The sequence below is a fragment of the Cherax quadricarinatus genome, chromosome 34 (genome assembly GCF_038502225.1).
Source record: "Cherax quadricarinatus isolate ZL_2023a chromosome 34, ASM3850222v1, whole genome shotgun sequence".
Lineage (NCBI taxonomy): Eukaryota > Metazoa > Arthropoda > Malacostraca > Decapoda > Parastacidae > Cherax > Cherax quadricarinatus.
In genome coordinates, this window is record NC_091325.1 from 2,902,725 (window position 1) to 2,923,478 (window position 20,754).

General features: G+C 39.9%; 1 protein-coding gene across 1 annotated transcript; it reads left to right on the forward strand.

The window, feature by feature from the left end:
* The first annotated feature begins 207 nt into the window (after positions 1-207).
* Polr1C (RNA polymerase I and III subunit C) lies at positions 208-13,668 on the forward strand. The gene is made up of 8 exons (XM_053783561.2): positions 208-446; positions 971-1,153; positions 1,859-1,991; positions 2,380-2,499; positions 4,041-4,187; positions 6,633-6,788; positions 10,803-10,919; positions 13,464-13,668. The coding sequence occupies exons 1-8, from the start codon at positions 402-404 to the stop codon at positions 13,592-13,594; spliced, it is 1,032 nt and encodes a 343-aa protein (XP_053639536.1). The 5' UTR covers positions 208-401; the 3' UTR covers positions 13,595-13,668.
* Positions 13,669-20,754: the final 7,086 nt, after the last annotated feature.

Sequence of the window (20,754 nt, forward strand, 5' to 3'; positions counted from 1 at the left end):
CACGTTACTGTTAACAGCACCGCTGCTAACTGCACCAGCTGCTGTCAACACTGCACCAGCTGCTGTTAACAATGCACCAGCTGTTGTTAACACTGCACCAGCTGTTGTTAACACTGCATCAGCTGCCGTTAACGCACCACCGCTGCTAACACTGCAGCTGCTGTTAATGCAGCACCGCTGCTGTTAGCATTGCACCAGCTGCTGTTAACACTGCACCAGCTGCTGTTAACACTGCACCAGCTGCTGTTAACATTGCATCAGCTGCTGTTAACATTGCACCAGCTGCTAACACTGCACCAGCTGCTAACACAGCACTGCTGCTGTTAACATTGCACCAGCTGCTGTTCACAAGTTAACACTGCAGCAAACTTTATAAAGCTTTATAACTTTTCCAACTAAAAATGGAGACAGGAAGATTAACAATGGAGGAATTCCAGTTAGTTAATGTAAGTATAGTTACATTAATAATAATAATTAGTAATTATCTTGTGATCTATAAGTGTCTTCTGTATGACCCTGGTGGGTTTAGCGCTTAGGTATCTTAGTATTGTGTTGCAAATAATACTACTACTAATAATTGTCTTATTTTTGTGTTGCAAGTAATAATAATAATAGGTATCTTATTGTGTTGCTAATAATAATAGGTATCTTATTGTGTTGCTAATAATACTACTACTAATAATAATAGGTATCTTCTTGTTGTGTTGCATATTTAACATTTTTGGATACTTGTCATATATTTCAGATAATATCAGTTTTCTGATAGCTACATTACATTGACTGAGATCTTGGGTTTATAATTTGTATATATTATACGTGTATATGATCTGACCCTACACATATATTTTGCATGTGATTTTTAATATCATTTGTATATATGTGAACTGACCCTACACACACATATCATTTATGTGAATTTTTAACGTCTGGAAACGTGTTGTTAATGCAGAATCAATTTCTTTATATACAGAAAACTGACGGCCTAACTATATCCTCAAAGAAGAAAAACGTCAAGGAGAGTAAGGCAGCCGAGGCCAGCATTGCAAATTGCAAGGTTGAAATTATAAGGATGGATCCCTTCGAAATGGAGATAGACTTCATTGGCTTTAACATCTCTCTTGTAAATGCTTATAGAAGAATTATACTGGCAGAGGTAAATTATGTTTTATTTGACTTTAGATAATATTTGTATAATGCAGAGGTTTTTCAACTTGGATACATCCCCAGAGAAACACCACAGGTTCTTATCATCCGCTGTTACAATACATGCATTCCCAGGGATATACCACAGGTTTATATCATGCACTACTAGAAATACATGCATTCCCAGGGATATATCACAGGTTTTCATCATGCATTACTAGAATACATGCATCCCCAGGAGTATACCACAGGTTTTTATCATGAACAACTAGAATACATACAGCCCCAGGAGTATACCACAGGTTTTTGTCATGAACAACTAAAATACATGCATCCCCCGGGGTATACCACAGGTTTTTATCATGAACAACTAGAATACATGCATCCCCAGGGGTATACCACAGGTTTTTATCATGCACTTGCATCAAAAATATATGTACATGATAAAAATAATTCTGATAGTTTAGGCAAAATCGTGTTGGTTAGAACTATGATAAAGATTTGCTTTGCTGTATTTAAAACTACAATTCTATACCAAATTTAAATTCTGCTTGCAGACTAGGCATAATTCATCATTCAATTTAAATTGTTCATTATATCTTGTTTAGTTCTTAGTTATGATTACAATAATAATAATGTCTTAGTTCCAAGCAAATATGTAGTGTAAAAACTAGCTTTTGTTTATGATTGGTAAATTTTTGTTATTTTTTTTTAGGTACCAACAATGGCAATAGAGAAGGTGTATATGTACAATAATACCAGCATTGTTCAAGATGAAGTTTTAGCACACAGACTGGGCCTTGTTCCTCTTAAAGTGGATCCACGATACTTTGAATTTCGAAACAAAGGTGAAACTAACATGTTCTTCATTAGTTTTTGCTAAATAATATTTAGTGTATTTTGTATGGAACACTTGTTATATAGATAAATATTTATTAATCCCATCAAGGATGTGTTGCAGTGATACAACACCTCCTTCCTCAGATCAAACCAGATTAACTCCCTTTCCACAAAATGCACCACATGTTAGTGGCTTTCTTTTGTGCTTAACAGCATTAACTGCTGAAACAGTTAATGAATGAATGATGGTAAATTTGTTTCCTTGTCTGGCAGGGTGACCCAAGAAAAGAAACACTTTCACCATCATTCACAGTACCACTGTCTTACTAAGGTCATGATCACTTATTCACTAATCTAGATGATAGAAAAATCCTAACCTTATGTTAATTTCTACAGAGGAAACAGAGTGGGGTGCTCAGGACTCTGTTAAATATTCGCTTAATGTACGATGTTCAAAGAATCCTAAAGCAGCAGCTGATGAGACTAACCCTGACATTCTCTACCTTAACAGAAAAGGTGAGAAATGCAAAATTTGCATATGTTATTTTATTAATTTATGCTTCCATTGCATTGTGACTGAACAACTAGGTGAGCATTTGCAGTTACCAGCTGATAGTGTATATGTCTTGTTTTTAGTGAAGGGAAGATTGAGCTACTTCTGCCTACACTTAGGTCACAGATACATGTACACATATGTATTATTCTTCTTTCAACAAACTGGCAGTATCCCACCGAGGCAAGGTCGCCCAAAGAGAAAAACAAAAGTTTCTCTTTTTAACTTTAGTAATGTATACAGGAGAAGGGGTTACTAGCCCCTTGCTCCCTGCTTATTAGTAGCCTCTTATGATACGCATTGCTTACGGAGGAAGAATTCTACACACACATCTGAGTTTTCTTCTATTATCTTAATAGTTCCTGCTCTTCTTTATTTCTTTTCATTGCCATGAAGTGGAGACGAATCCTTCCTCCATAAGCCATGTGTCTCATAAGAGGTGACTAAAATGCTGGGAGTAAGGAGATAGTGACCCCTTCTCCTGTATAAATTAAGTACTACATACATGTAAAAAGAACATTTGTTTTTCTTTTAGGTCGCCCTGCCTCGGTGGGAGATGACTAGTGCGTTAAATATATCTATCTCACCCTTTCTTTTTTCTTTCTTTCTGTAGCTCCCACCCATCCACATATTTATTATTTTCTTCTCTTGGAAAACAAAATACAGTATAACAATCTAGTTTTAGTTATATTTAACAACAGGAAAATACAATGCTATATGTGTTTGCAGGGCCAGTGTATGTTAAAAATACAGCCACGACTGTCTACTTTGAACTTTACGCTATACTAGATATGTAAAAAAGTTATACTAAATATGTAAACAAGATGCCAATCAGAGCTCGAGATGGGTTGGCCATTGATGGTGACCTTCAAGTTCAAATTTAAATTCAAGCTTATTTCCACATAATACATTGTTTATACAGAAATGGATGACACTTGAATGCATGCAGAAAGCCAATGGTTATGCAGAACATTCCGGGCAAGCTTAAGTGGTGCAACTCTTAGCACACACACACATGCAATTTATAATAACCAACAAATTTGATTTTCTTTTTTGAAATTCCTTTAGATTTTTTCTGCTCTATAAGTTGACCTGCACTGTATGATTCTTGTGGGCATAGCACTTAGTTTTGATTATAATAAGTATATAAGTTGACTTACCATGAAAGGCTCTTGGCCCCAGTGCTATCAAAATAAGAATGGTGGACTTTATTAATATTACTCATTTATTTTCTTATTCTAAGTCAGTGTGCACATGAATATTTGATTAACATGAAAATATTATTCTCTATGGGGAAGTGGAACAGAATTCTTCCTCCGTAAGCCATGCATGTTGTAAGAGGCAACTAAAATGCCGGGAGCAAGGGGCTAGTAACCTCTTCTCCTGTATATATTACTAAATGTAAAAGGAGAAACTTTTGTTTTTCCTTTGGGCCACCCCGCCTCGGTGGGATACGGCCAGTGTGTTGAAAGAAAAGAAAGATATACTATTTTTTATTTTTCAGTTATGTCATCAAGTCTGAAGTGGATTCCTTTGGGTAACCAAACTGACATCTTCCAGGAAGCCAATATGCAGCCTCTGCATCAGGATATTTTATTAGCCAAAATGAACTCTGGCCATGAAATAAACTTGGAAGCATTTGCTGTCAAAGGTAGATGAGAAATATTTGTATCTATTTAACAATCAGTAAATCTGTAGGATGACTTAAAAATATACCAGATAAAATGTGATCCCATTAGAAGAAATAGTCATTTTTTTAAATGATTGTTCAGTTTTATTTATTTTTTTATGTTTACAATGCATGTGTTGATGAAGAAGGAACAAAAAGGCACAATACTGTGATTGGAGCAATACACAAATAGCCTGCACATAGGAGAGAGAAGCTCATGACGATGTTTCTGTCTGACTTGGACTTGTAAATCATCCAGGTCGGACCAAAATGTCTTCATAAGCTTCTCTCTCTCGTGTGCAGGTTATTTGTGCATGTGATGATGCTCAGCATTGCTCAGTTTGGTGCTATTTTACATTTATTTGTATAATCCATTTTTCATATTTTTTGTTAGGCTGATGTTATGAGCATTGCACTTTTTTGAGAACTCTCCAACAGCATACTGTTTCATCTGTTTAATAAACAGTTATATTCTGAAATTAGTTGTAGACAATTGAATTAAATTCCCTGATGCAATTTACAATGATTTTTTTAATCAGATGAATTTCATTGTAATGAAATGCCAAGCTTAAGCTTATTTTAGGATTAAGCTAGTGTTGGCTAGTTGGGGTTTTAACTAATACTAATACCTTCTGGCAACATTTAAGGCCATACTGAGGAACCACTACTATTATTACTTAAAATGCTTTTATTATGCTCTTTACATCTTATTCTAAGACCTATACATAAATAACAAAAAGGCACAATACTCGAACAGTCGCCGTCTAGTTGAATCCTCTCTAATACACAACTTTCCTTGTATGAACCTTACCCCTGGCTTCGTCTCTGTAGATGCCTTCCTCTCCCACTACATTGTAAAATGCTCCAAACTTCAGAACACCCGTGACTTAACCTGAATCCTCATTTTTTCTTTCTTTTTCTTCTTCCTCTTCCCCTTTCCTCTTTCCTTTTCTCCTCTGGGTTGTCTTTCTCTCTCCTGTCTCGTGTTTCTGTTCCTTCTTCATTTATTTTATTTCACCACTTCCCCTTTCACGCACCTCTGTGCGCTTGCTCTCCCTCTGTGGGCTTCTAGCTCTCTTGCAGTGCTCCCCTTCCTTTGTTTTTGACTGGCTCGTCATCCTTATTTCCCACTTCTACCACTACCACTACTACTACCTCTTCTTCTTCTACTACTACTTCAATTATTATTATTTTTTATTATCACACTGGTCGATTCCCACCAAGGCAGGGTGGCCCGAAAAAGAAAAACTTTCACCATCATTCACTCCATCACTGTCTTGCCAGAAGGGTGCTTTACACTACAGTTTTTAAACTGCAACATTAACACCCCTCCTTCTTCAACTACTGATGAAATTGAGACACATGTGCGGCGTCTGGTTGTCTTTGTTGTGGACGTTTCGCCATCCAGTGGCTGGCTGGATGGCGAAACGTCTACGATGGTGATGCCCGGGTGTTGTGCATGTGTCTTAATTTCATCTTGTCGGTATTATATACAATTCTTGTACTACTACTACTACCTCCACCTCTTCCTGCCTATATATAGCCGTCCTGCTCCACCTCTGTTAGTGTGACTGTCAATGGTCCGATTCGGACCGAAACGTCATCGTAAGCTTCTCTCTTTTATGTGCGGGTTATTTGTGTATAAGACCTATACATATATACTCTGTGTCCCTGTATTGTTTGTAACAACTTGACAATGCTCCTGGGGAGTGAAATGTTGCCACAGTAAAATGTTGCAGTAGCTGCACATGTCCTGTTGCCCAACATATTGATGAGTGCAACAGTTTGGTTTCTTTGTTGTTGGAAAGTTTTGGCTACATAGAAAGTTTCTTCAGCCAAATACAGAAGAAGCCTACTGTGTAGGTGAAATGCTTCAACAATAAAGATGCTCAACTGTTGCACATGTCTTGATCATCAACTTATAAGTATTTTATATCATTATCAAAATCCCTAACATATTGTCAGTAATTCTACCAACATTATTACTACTTGAGCTACCCCTAAAAAGAGTCCAAAAGCAATGCTTCTTTTCCCTTTATAGACATAATTGCTAAAATTATTAAGAAAAGTAAAGTATGTGTATGTGTTTTTCTTCTTAATAAAGTAAAACTGAGTGAGTTATGCTCTTAATTGTTACAGCCAAGAATAAATAATCCTTGATTTGCCATTAGCCTTTGAATTTTATCCTGGAGATGATCGAGTTTGAGGAGGAGTCCCAGTAATCATTCCATCATGTAAATTCACATTGTATCTAATTTTTATGAAAACTTTTTTCATGCAAATTCTCTGAAATTTTATGAGGAAAATGATGGGGGGTTATGACCTTTATCTCTTACAGTATTCTCATATTGCACATGCTTGTAGTATGGCCTTGTATTCTTTAATATTTGTCTGATTCTCTCCCTTGCTTTCTTCTTAAATATTCAGGTATTGGTAGTGACCATGCCAAGTTCCAGCCTGGCCTTGCGTGGTATCGTCTCTTGCCTGAAATAGAACTGACTCGAGAAGTTGAGGGTGAGCAAGCTGACCTTCTCCAGAAATGCTTCTCCCCTGGAGTGATTGATGTTGTTACTACTCCAGGAGGTAAGCAAAAGGATAATGTATAATGTTTGTTTCTCTGCTGTCTATGCAGTTTGAGTGTGTATTTTATGATGTTGACCCTGGCAAGGAGAGAATGGGGCTATGAAGACAACCTGTCCTCCACATTCGCTGTTGTTCATGTGAAAATACATGAATACAATTTTGATTCAGGGAAACCAGTTAGCTAGATTTGACTCCTGGAGGTGGGAAGTGCAGTGCCTGCACTTCCCACCTGCTTTTGAACTGTAGTTTCAAAATGCCTCTGGCAAGACAGTGAAAGAGTGATTAATGATGAAAGTTTTTTTTTTCTTTTTTTGCATCACCCTGCCTCAGTGGAAAACTGTTGATGTGTTAAAGAAAAAAAATTTACATATGCCCCTTGCTGCCAGACATAAGCCACTTGTCTTTTTTCATTGTCTGGTAATTATTTGTAAATATAGGTTACTATAGGTTAATAGCCTGAGCTTATATTACCTAACCTAGCTTTTTTTTTTTTTTTTTTTTTTTCCCAACAAGTCGGCCATCTCCCACCGAGGCAGGGTGACCCAAAAAAGAAAGAAAATCCTCAAAAAGAAAATACTTTCATCATCATTCAACACTTTCACCACACTCGCACATTATCACTGTTTTTGCAGAGGTGCTCGGAATACAACAGTTTAGAAGCATACACATATAAAGATACACAACATATCCCTCCAAACTGCCAATATCCCAAACCCCTCCTTTAAAGTGCAGGCATTGTACTTCCCATTTCCAGGACTCAAGTCCGACTATATGAAAATAACCGGTTTCCCTGAATCCCTTCACTAAATATTACCCTGCTCACACTCCAACAGATCGTCAGGTCCCAAGTACCATTCGTCTCCATTCACTCCTATCTAACACGCTCACGCACGCTTGCTGGAAGTCCAAGCCCCTTGCCCACAAAACCTCCTTTACCCCCTCTCTCCAACCCTTTCGAGGACGACCCCTACCCCTCCTTCCTTCCCCTATAGATTTATATGCTTTCCATGTCATTCTACTTTGATCCATTCTCTCTAAATGACCAAACCACCTCAACAACTCCTCTTCAGCCCTCTGACTAATACTCTTATTAACTCCACACCTTTTCCTAATTTCCACACTCCGAATTTTCTGCATAATATTTACACCACACATTGCCCTTAAACAGGACATCTCCACTGCCTCCAACCGTCTCCTCGCTGCTGCATTTACCACCCAAGCTTCACACCCATATAAGAGTGTTGGTACTACTATACTTTCATACATTCCCTTCTTTGCCTCCATAGATAACGTTTTTTGACTCCACATATACCTCAACGCTAAGAACAAAAATATAAGATTTTCAAAATTTCATTTCTGCACTTTTGCATGCATGGCAATTCATGTGAAACTGGTTGCTCATAGAAGACAAGTAGATACATGACCAGACAAGAAACTGAGCACAATACTGAACCCCATGTGTGAGACAAAGGTCAAGGCTACATGTTTTCACATGTAGGAATGGGAGCAAAGAGCTATCACCTAAAAGAGGTTTTTGTGGCATTTATGGACTCAGAAAAGGCATATGACAGGGTGGATAGGGAGGCAATGTGGGAGATGTTGCAGGTGCATGGTATGGGAGGTAGGTTACTGAAAGCAGTGAAGAGTTTTTACGATGATAGTGAGGCTCAGGTTAGAGTATGTAGGAGAGAGGGAGATTACAGTGGACCCCCGCTTAACGATCAGCTCCCAATGCGACCAATTATGTAAGTGTATATATGTAAGTGTGTTTGTACGTGTATGTTTGGGGGTCTGAAATGGACTAATCTACTTCACAATATTCCTTATGGGAACAAATTCGGTCAGTATTGGCACCTGAACATACTTCTGGAATGAAAAAATATCGTTAACCGGGGGTCCACTGTATTTCCCAGTAAAAGTAGGCCTTAGACAAGGATGTGTGAGGTCACCGTGGCTGTTCAATATGCTGTACTTATAGATGGGGTTGTAAGAGAAGTGAATGCAAGGGTCTTGGCAAGAGGTGTGAGTTAAAAGATAAAGAATCAAACACAAAGTGGGAGTTGTCACAGTTGCTCTTTGCTGATGACACTGTGCTTTTGGGAGATTCTGAAGAGAAGTTGCAGAGGTTGGTGGATGAATTTGGTAGGGTATGTAAAAGAAGAAAATTAAAAGTGAATACTGTATAGGAAAGAGTAAAGTGATGAGGATAACAAAAAGATTAGGTGACAAAAGATTGGATATCAGATTGGAGGGAGAGAGTATGGAGGAAGTGAATATATTCAGATATTTAGGAGTGGACTTGTCAGCAGATGGGTCTATAAAGGATGAGGTGAATCATAGAATTGATGAGGGAAAAAGAGTGAGTGGTACACTTAGGAGTCTGTGGAGACAAAGAACTTTGTCTATGGAAGCAAAGAGGGGAATGCATGCGAGTATAGTTATACCAACACTCCTATATGGGTGTGAAGCATGGGTGATGAATGTTGCAACGAGAATGCTGGAGGCAGTGGAGATGTCGTGTCTGAGGGTAGTGTGTGGGGTGAATATAATGCAGAGAATTCGTAGCTTGGAAATTAGGAGAGGGCTGAGAAGGGGTTGTTGAGGTGGTTCTGACGTGTAGAGAGAATGGAACAAAACAGAATGGCTTCGAGAGTGTATAAATCTGTAGTGGAGGTAAAGTGGGGTAGGGGTCAGCCTAGGAAAGGTTGGAGGGAGGAGGGTAAAGGAGGTTTTTGTGTGCTAGGGGCTTGGACTTCCAGCAAGCATGCGTGAACATATTTGATAGGAGTGAATGGAGGCAAGTGGTTTTTAACACTTAATGTGCTGTTGGAGTGTGAACAAAGTACTGTAACACTCATGAAGGGATTCAGGGAAACCGGCAGGCCGGACTTTAGTCCTGGAGATGGGAAGTACAGGGTCTGCACTCTGAAGGAGGGGTGTTAATGTTGCAGTTTTATAACTAGTGTAAAGCATTCCTCTGGCAAGACAGTGATGGAGTGAATGATGATGAAAGTTTTTCTTTTTCGGGCCACCCTGCCTTGGTGGGAATCGGCCGATGTGTTAATAAATAAAAATAAAATAATTTCACTATAAATTCAAGTTACTTGAAATATTAATAAAATTAGAAGGGAGTTGCAGGTGGTGAAATATCAACACTGGGTATCAGCATCAGAATGTGATACCAGAGATGTTAAACTATTGCCAGTACTAATCTTTGAGGATGGATCATTGTTCACGTGTGGGGCATCACACACAGGAATGTTCTGTAGTAGATGACAAGAGGTAATATAATTGTGACATATACTGTAGAGCATAGATGTGGTATACATGTATAAATCTACCACCAGTGATGCAGCAAGAAGTCATTGGTATAATTGGAAATCACATACCCATATGAACCACAAGAATATTAGAAAGTATTGCTTTAGTGTACGGGTGGCAAATAATTTAACAAACTGAGCAGTGACACAATGAATGTAAATTCCATAGTGTTTAAAAAATAGCTTTGACAATACTCAGCCCTGCCATTTGTGTAAAAATTAAGAAACAGTACCAATTGTTGAAACTCACCCCTTGCATCCTGGCAGGAAGCACCACATGTGTAAAGTTAATTCCCTGGTATTATCATACCTTGCTTAGCCCAGAGTACATTGGAACTCAGTCTCTGGATCCATCATGTGCTTTTGTAATCTTTCAACTACTACCTACAGGATGGGTATTGGAAGCATAATGTCAGTCAGTTCAGTGATTACACAGGAAAGTTAGATGTAATGGGATGCAGGATACTAGAAGCTTTCATTAATTCAGTAATATGAGCAATGACAAAAATATTTGAACACTATTAAAAGCAAATATAATATTAAACAGGGATAATATATTCCTGTACATAGCTTATAATTTTTTTATATAACAACAACATAATATACATCATTATTTTTATTACTTTTCATGCATTGTGTTCATTATAGAGTTGTATTTGAATTATAATGTGGCTTACCTCCCTTTACTTTACAGGGAGAAGACTAGCAAAGGTGAATGATACTCGAAATGATGCCTGCTCCAGAAATGTATTCCAGTATGATAGCATCAAAGACTCTGTTAAGCTCACAAGGAAGACTGATCATGTGATTTGTAAGTCATTTCTTATTTTCTCTGATAAATTAGTAAAGAGTTTTTATGAGGATAGTGAGGCTCAGGTTAGGGTGTGTAGAAAAGAAGGAGACTACTTCCCAGTAAAGTAGGTCTTAGACAGGGATGTGTAATGTCACCATGGTTGTTTAATATATTTATAGATGAGGTTGTAAAAGAAGTAAATGCTAGGGTGTTCGGGAGAGGGGTGGGATTAAATTATGGGGAATCAAATACAAAATGGGAATTGACACAGTTGCTTTTTGCTGATGATACTCTGCTTATGGGAGATTCTAAAGAAGAATTGCAGAGGTTAGTGGATGAGTTTGGGAGTGTGTGTAAAGGTAGAAAGTTGAAAGTGAACATAGAAAAGAGTAAGGTGATGAGGGTATCACAAATGATTTAGATAAAGAAAAATTGGTTATCAAATTGGGAAGGAGGAGTATGGAAGAAGTGAATGTTTTCAGATACTTGGGAGTTGACGTGTTGGCGGATGGATTTATGAAGGATGAGGTTAATCATAGAATTGATGAGGGAAAAAAGGTACGTGGTGCGTTGAGGTATATGTGGAGACAAAAAACGTTATCTATGGAGGCAAAGAAGGGAATGTATGAAAGTATAGTAGTACCAACACTCTTATATGGGTGTGAAGCTTGGGTTGTGAATGCAGCAGCGAGGAAGAGGTTGGAGGCAGTGAAGATGTCCTGTCTAAGGGCAGTGTGTGGTGTTAATATTATGCAGAAAATTCGGAGTGTGGAAATTAGGAGAATGTGTGGAGTTAATAAAAGTATTAGTCAGAGGGCTGAAGAGGGGTTGTTGATGTGGTTTGGTCATTTAGAGAGAATGGATCAAAGTAGAATCACATGGAGAGCGTATAAATCTGCAGGGGAAGGAAGGCGGGGTAGAGGTCATCCTTGAAAAGGTTGGAAGGAAGGGGTAAGGGAGGTTTTGTGGGCGAGGGGCTTGGAATTCCAGCAGGGGTGCATGAGCGTGTTCATTAGGAGTGAATGGAGACAAATGGTATTTGGGACCTGACGATCTGTTGGAGTGTAAGCAGGGTAATATTTAGTGAAGGGATTCAGGGAAACCGGTTATTTTTATATAGCCGGACTTGAGTCTTGGAAATAGGAAGTACAATGCCTGCACTCTAAAGGAGGGGTTCGGGATATTAGCAGTTTGGAGGGATATATTGTGTATCTTTATACGTATATGCTTCTAAACTGTTGTGTTCTGAGCACATCTGCAAAAACAGTGATTATGTGTGAGTGAGGTGAAAGTGTTGAATGATGAAAGTATTTTCTTTTTGGGGATTTTCTTTCTTTTTGGGTCACCCTGCCTCGGTGGGAGACGGCCAACTTGTTAAAAAAAAAATAGTAAAATAGTAGGTAGCATTTTTCTACAAAATTCAGCTCACAAAACAATTTTTACAGCTAGCTCGGGTAGTTTTAAAAGTAAGTCAGGAATATGTGAGTGGAAATAGTTGAGGGTGAGGAGGACTTGACTAGCATGAGCCTCTTTTCTTATGTTATTTTCTTATATTCATAATACCATATATACTCGATTGTGATGTGTGAATTAGTGACAGTCTCTTTTTTAATAGACCTACCATAAAATCAGATTTCATTATGTTAAGGAGAAGAAAAGTGAATGAATTAGTGAAGTGGGCAGTTTGTGAAACATGTGAATAGCTGCTGGGAGAAAGGTGGATCACTAGAGTAAGAGCAAGTGGTAACAAGGATATTAGGTATGGTGTGGATTTAAGAATGCAGTACTGGAGTGTGCAGCATTGATTTGTGGTTATAAGAGGGTAGGTGCTGGAGGAAAGAGGTAAAGGAGTGTAGGAGAGGTAAAAGTGAGGAAGTGGTCAGAAGCAGTACAGATGTCAAGTTTGAGAGTAATGTTTGGCATGAATATTATGCAAAGAATTTGGAGTGTAGAAATTAAAAGGTAATGCAGGATCACCGAAGTGTATAATTCATAGGGTTGAGGAGAAGTTGTTGAGGTGGTTTAGGCATGTAGAAAGGATGATGAAGAGTGTATAAATTGGGGTGGAAGGTAGGAAGGGTAGGGGTTGTCGTTAGAATGGGTGGAGGGAGGGAGGTAAAAGAGGCTTTGAGTTTTAGGGGCTTTAGTATCCAGCAGGCTTGTGAGAGCATTTTAGGAGTGCATGGAGACAGGTGGTTTTTAATGGACATACTGAGCAAGTTAGTTTATAAAACGGAGCTAGGGAAACCAGTTAGCTAAACTTGAGTCTCAGAGGTGGAAAAGGCGGTGTCTACATTCTTGAGTGATGGGTGGGGATGTTGTAGTTGGAGGGTAATCCAAATTATGACCTTAGCACCCACTTCAGGAAAGACTGATTGAATGAAGGGTGAATGTATTTTCTTCTCTGGGTCACCCCTACTTTGACGTGAGGCGGTCATTGGGGTAAAAAATTTAATTAAACTCTGTTGTGAAAATCTCACAAACAGTATCACTTGGTACATATGTTTTAATGTGAAGGATTGATTATTATGTTCACTAATTAGTTTCCTATTTTTGTTTCAGTTTTTGTAGAGTCACACAGTGCGCTGAAGAGTTATGAAATCTTAGAAGAAGCTGTCAACATCATGATTGGCAAGTGTAGCTTGTTGTTAGCAGAAACTGACAAGCTCATAGAGAGCAGTGCACCAAGCTAAATAAATGCTCTGATTTTTGGTGTGCATTGTTAAAAAGTAAAATAAAAATTATGTCCATATAATTTTTAAGGAATCTTTATTTTTTGTTTACCAATATATTAGATCTCTATACTGCCTGCCTATACAGATTTTATTGTGTCAATAAGGCTCTTTTTTTTTTGTCTTCTTTTTACACATTGGCCATCTACTGAGGTAGAGTGATTCAAAGAAGAGACACTTGCACCATCATTCATTCTACCACTCTTTGCCAGAGGCATGCTGACAGTACAGTTTAGATGACCCACCAAACCAACATCCCCACCTATCCTTTAGAGTGAAGGCACTGTACTTCCCATCTCTAGGACTCAAGTGCAGCTAACCGGTTTCCCTGAATTCCTTCATAAATATTGCCTTGCTCACACTCCAACAGCTCACCAAATCATAACCACTTGCCTCCATTCCTATTTAACATGCTCACATATTATGGTTATGGTGTACATTTGGGAATACTTGCTAAAAAATCCATTGAAAGTGATTGTGTCATTTTTATTTGTCAAATCTTTTTCACATAAAATCATACTAAACAGTGATAACTTGCAAGTTTTGTTTTTTATCTGATTAATGAACATGCAGATTTTTTTTTTTTTTTTTAACAAGCCGGCCATCTCCCACTGAGGCAGGGTGACCCAAAAAGATATCAACATGTATTCTATTTCCTGGTTACCATTAAATATAATAGTGAATGTCTTGGCAGATATTTGGCTGCACTAGTTTTTTTTTCAGAATCTGTAATTGTTTAAAAAACCTAAACCTGACAAATATATAATGTACATATAATACATAAAACTGTCATTTGGCACTGATGCTGGTGAGGGGCTTTTGATTTAGGGAAGTGGAGCTTCCCTCCTTGTATGAAAGCTTATTGGCTCCTAATCCTCAAGTGCTATATGACCTCTACATAGTTTAGTGGTTCCTGTGAAAAGCCTAATAATATACTTTAACAGAAACAAATAAAATTAGTGGGTAAGTTATGCTTTAAGCCCTGGGAAGTTCAGTAACTTGGTTAGGTGATTGATAGCAAGTAATTTGGTTTTTGATCTGGAAATTCCTGTATGTCAAATTTAATAAACTATGCAGAGAAATATAAAAAACTGCCTTGATGGACATAGGCATACATGCAGCTTAATCTAATCACTCTGTCATTGACAGTGACTTGATAAGGTCCACTGTGTGAGTGAAACATTGTCAATAAAGTCCACTGTGTGGGTGAAACATTGTCAATAAAGTCCACTGTGTGGTTGAAACATTGTCAATAAAGTCCACTGTGTGCGTGAAACATTGTCAATAAAGTCCACTGTGTGGTTGAAACATTGTCAATAAAGTCCACTGTGTGGTTGAAACATTGTCAATAAAGTCCACTGTGTGGTTGAAACATTGTCAATAAAGTCCACTGTGTGGGTGAAACATTGTCAATAAAGTCCACTGTGTGGTTGAAACATTGTCAATAAAGTCCACTGTGTGCGTGAAACATTGTCAATAAAGTCCACTGTGTGGTTGAAACATTGTCAATAAAGTCCACTGTGTGGTTGAAACATTGTCAATAAAGTCCACTGTGTGAGTGAAACATTGTCAATAAAGTCCACTGTGTGGGTGAAACATTGTCAATAAAGTCCACTGTGTGGTTGAAACATTGTCAATAAAGTCCACTGTGTGCGTGAAACATTGTCAATAAAGTCCACTGTGTGGTTGAAACATTGTCAATAAAGTCCACTGTGTGGTTGAAACATTGTCAATAAAGTCCACTGTGTGGTTGAAACATTGTCAATAAAGTCCACTGTGTGGGTGAAACATTGTCAATAAAGTCCACTGTGTGGTTGAAACATTGTCAATAAAGTCCACTGTGTGGGTGAAACATTGTCAATAAAGTCCACTGTGTGGTTGAAACATTGTCAATAAAGTCCACTGTGTGCGTGAAACATTGTCAATAAAGTCCACTGTGTGGTTGAAACATTGTCAATAAAGTCCACTGTGTGGTTGAAACATTGTCAATAAAGTCCACTGTGTGGGTGAAACATTGTCAATATAGGATTGCATTATACTGTACCAAATTTGTCTCTATCTTTCTATTAAACTGTTATGACAGCCACATAAATTGTGTAAGAAAAAATGAATGAACTGATTGTATTTATTTAGATTTTGAAGTTTGCCATAAGAGACTAATGTGGAACTTCTATACATAGAACCTCTTCTAGGGGGGCTCCTTGGCGTGGTGAAGAGGCTCTTGGTCTGAGGAATTAGACCTGTCGGTCTACTTCCTCAGATCGAACCTAATTACCCCCCAATCCCCCGTTCCCTATCCCATCCTCCCCTTTTTCCTTTCCTCCTCCTCCTCCCCACCCCTCCCTTTTGCCCTTCCTTTTTGGCCTTTTTTTTTTTTTTCCCCACAGGCACGCTAGTTCCTAGGTAGGGGAAAGGGTACCGGGGTCCATCCCATTCCGTTGAGGTTCTTGGCGGTGGCGTAGTTTGCCGTGGAATCTGGATTGCCTGGGGATGTCCTGATCCCTCTCCGGTATCCCGGAGGGTGGCTTTGGGTGTCTCTCGGGCGACGGGTGTATCTCTGGAAGCCACCTTTCGGATTCCGGGGGTGGTGGCCGAAGGAGGTATGCTTTGTGGTGGATTTCCGGCCGCCCTCTCTTTTGTCCACCGAGGTAGCTCGGCAGATGTGAGATTGCTATCCCGGATTGCCGGTTTACTGGCATGATGGGTAGGGTATGGCACGGGTTCCATGCTGCATCTGCGCTACTTGCGGTGCTGAGGTCCTCTTGGGCGAGGAGGGAGATTTCTGGCCCTTTCATTCCTCCTAGGAACTATCCCTCCCCGGTCCCCCCTTTTTTTATTCTTTTTTTTATTTTTATTTTCTTTTCTTCTTTCTTTTTTTTTTCTTAAAAACAAAAAGAAAGAAGTAACCTAACCATGGCAGCCCTAGTCCATGAACCTGCTACCCCCGGGCCCCTTCTTGATACCGCACCCCGTTCTGACCCCGCCTTGTCTTTGGACCACTCTTCGGACACTCCTCATGCCTCTGTACCTCTCGCCGGTGCTGTTTCCTCACCCACTTCAGGTACTGAGGCCTCGACTGACTCCTTTGATTTATCTGACCTTCGCTCTCCTCTGACTATGCTTCCGGCCTCTCCCTCTACGGTGCAGCAATTTTCGAATCGCCGGCCCATTCCACGTCGGACCAACTCTGGTCCCACGCCTAAACGCCAACGACAATTAATGCTATTAATGATTTGGCCTCTAGTCTTCCATCAAATATTTGGTCATCACACTATGTTGATGACTTCGCTATTGCCTGTGCAGGCGCTGACTGTCACCTTATTACAGTTTCTCTCCAGCATGCAGTCGACCGTGTTTCCAATTGGGCCACCACACGTGGGTTTAAATTTTCCAACACTAAAACCCACCAAATTACTTTCACTAGACACTCTGTCATCTCCGATCATCCTTTGTACCTCTATGGCTCCCGTATCCCTGAACGTGATACAATCAAGTTTCTGGGCCTCCTCTTTGATCGTAGGTTATCCTGGAAACCTCACATTACCTCTCTGAAGGCAACTTGTCACAGCTGGCTGAACCTTCTTAAAACCCTTGCTCATCTTTCATGGGGAGCTGATCGTCAAACCCTCCTTCGCCTACGTTCCACCCTTATTTTATCGAAACTTGATTATGGTGACCACATCTATTCAGCGGCATCTCCTGCTACTCTCTCTAGCCTTAACCCCATTCATCACCAAGGATTACGTTTATGCCTTGGTGCTTTTCGCTCTTCCCCTGTCGAGAGCCTCTATGCAGAAGCGAACGTTCCATCCTTATCCGATCGCCGTGATGCCCATTGCCTTCGCTACTATGTACGCTCTCATGATCTCCGCAATCCTTCCATTTATAGAATGGTCACTGATATTAGTAGACATTCTTTATTTGTTCGCCGCCCCTGTTTACTCCGTCCCTTCTCTCTTCACCTTCATTCGCTCGTCTTCTCTTCAATTACCACCTTTCTATGTACATGTAGCATCTCGCTTTTCCCTACCCCCCTGGGAAGTTCCAGCTGTTCGAGTCTGTTCTTTCTCTCTCCCTTGCTCGAAAGCCCAACTGTCTACGGTCGCTTCCCGCTCTCTTTTTCTTGACCACTTTCACTCTCATTCTCATGGCATTGCTGTGTACACAGATGGCTCTAAGTCTTCTGACGGCGTAGGATTTGCAGCAGTGTTTCCGGACAGCGTCGTACAAGGGCATTTACTATCTTCGGCTAGTATTTTTACTGCTGAATTGTATGCCATCCTTACAGCACTTATCCGTATTGCATCTATGCCTGTGTCATCATTTGTGGTTGTCTCAGACTCCCTTAGTGCTTTACAGGCTATACAGAAATTTGATACACCTCACCCCTTAGTACTCCGTATCCAACTTTGGCTACGCCGCATCTTTACCAAGCATAAAGATATTGTTTTTTGTTGGGTCCCTGGTCATGTTGACGTACTGAGCAATGAACAGGCAGACACTGCTGTGCGGTCAGCAGTACATGACCTACCAGTTTCATGTAGAGGTATTCCATTTACGGACTATTTTGCTGCAATATCTTCCCAACTTCACACCTGTTGGCAACAACGTTGGTCTACTATGCTCGGCAACAAACTTCAATCTATTAAACCGAGTATAGGTTACTGGCCATCTTCTTATCACCAGTGTCGAGGTTGGGAGACTACTCTCTCCCGTCTTCGCATTGGCCATACTCGTCTTACTCATGGATATCTCATGGAGAGACACCCTGCTCCTCTCTGTGAGAATTGCCAAGTTCCATTATCAGTCAGCCACATTCTGTTGGACTGCCCACTTTATCAACGAGCACGCAGAATTTACCTCCGTCGTCGTCTTCGCTCTGCTGCTCTCTCTTTACCTTCCCTTCTCGCTGATGGACCCACCTTTCATCCAGACTCTCTCATTGACTTTTTGACAACTGACTTCACAAATTCTGATACCTTCAGCCCTTTCTACTTCAATCTCTTGCTACCCTCTACCCCCGTACTATCCCCTGCCCCGCTGTTTTCTGTAACCTACTGATCATCCCTCCTCCCTTCTGTCATCCAATACCCTCGCTTTCTTCCCTACCCTGCAGCGCTGTATAGCCCTTGTGGCTTAGCGCTTCTTTTTGATTATAATAGCTGTATAGCCCTTGTGGCTTAGCGCTTCTTCTTGATTATAATAATAATAATTTGATTATAATAATAATAATATACATAGAATGAATAAGTACAAACTATACAATAGATGAGAATATAATCCCTATGGGTTTAGTGCTCCCATGATAATAAAACAATGGACAAGAGACTTTCTGGTGGAGAGGAAAATGTAAACAAGCGATAAAAGAAAAAATATCCTCTTTGGGATCATCCCTCCTCCCTTCTGCCATCCAATACCCTCGCTTTCTTCCCTACCCTGCAGCGCTGTATAGCCCTTGTGGCTTAGCGCTTCTTTTTTATTATAATAATAATAATATACATAGAATGAATAAGTACAAACTATACAATAGATGAGAATATAATCCCTATGGGTTTAGTGCTCCCATGATAATAAAACAATGGACAAGAGACTTTCTGATGGAGAGGAAAATGTAAACAAGCGATAAAAGAAAAAATATCCTCTTTGGGAACCATCTCCAGTAGAGTACCACATGGATAAAGGAGATACAGTGGACCCCCGGTTAACGATATTTTTTCACTCCAGAAGTATGTTCAGGTGCCAGTACTGACCGAATTTGTTCCCATAAGAAATATTGTGAAGTAGATTAGTCCATTTCAGACCCCCAAACATACACGTACAAACGCACTTACATAAATACACTTACATAATTGGTCGCATTCGGAGGTGATCGTTATGCGGGGGTCCACTGTACTTGGGAGTTGACGTGTCGGCGGATGGATTTACGAAGGATGAGGTTAATCACAATTGATGAGGGAAAAAAGGTGAGTGGTGCGTTGAGGTATATGTGGAGACAAAAAACGTTATCTATGGAGGCAAAGAAGGGAATGTATGAAAGTATAGTAGTACCAACACACTTATATGGGTGTGAAACTTGGGTTGTGAATGCAGCAGCGAGGAAGAGGTTGGAGGCAGTGAAGATGTCCTGTCTAAGGGCAATGTGTGGTGTAAATATTATGCAGAAAATTCGGAGTGTGGAAATTAGGAGAAGGTGTGGAGTTAATAAAAGTGTTAGTCAGAGGGCTGAAGAGGGGTTGTTGAGGTGACTTGGTCATTTAGAGAGAATGGATCAAAGTAGAATGATGTGGAGAGCGTATAAATCTGTAGGGGAAGGAAGGCGGGGTAGGGATCGTCCTCGAAAAGGTTGGAAGGAAGGGGTAAGGGAGGTTTTGTGGCCAAGGGGCTTGGACTCCAGCAGGCGTTCATGAGCATGTTCGATAGGAGTGAATGGAGACGAACGGTATTTGGGACCTGACGATCTGTTGGAGTGTGAGCAGAGTAATATTTAGTGAAGGGATTCAGGGAAACCGGTTATTTTTATATAGCCGGACTTGAGTCTTGGAAATGGGAAGTACAATGCCTGCACTTTAAAGGAGGGGTTCCCCTCAAGGAAGGTTCCTTGATGCTGGTGAGGGGCTCTTGATTTAGGGAATTGGATCTGTGCTCCAGTTCCCCGAATTAAGCCTGAATGCCTTCCACATCCCCCCCCCCCCAGGCGCTGTATAATCCTCCGGGTTTAGCGCTTCCCCCTTGATTATAATAATAATAATAAAGGAGGGGTTTGGGATATTGGCAGTTTGGAGGGATATGTTGTGTATCTTTATAGGTATATGCTTCTAAACTATTGTATTCTTAGCACCTCTGCAAAAAGAGTGATTATGTGTGAGTGAGGTAAAAGTGTTGAATGATGATGAAAGTATTTTCTTTGTGGGGATTTAATTTCTTTTTGGGTCACCCTTCCTCGGTGGGAGACGGCCGACTTGTTGAAAAAAAATATATATATATATATATTTCCATGGGGAAGTGGAACAGAATTCTTCCTCCGTAAGCCATGTGTGTCGTAAGAGGCGACTAAAATGCCGGGAGCAAGGGGCTAGTAACCCCTTCTATATATATTACTAAATTTAAAAGGAGAAACTTTC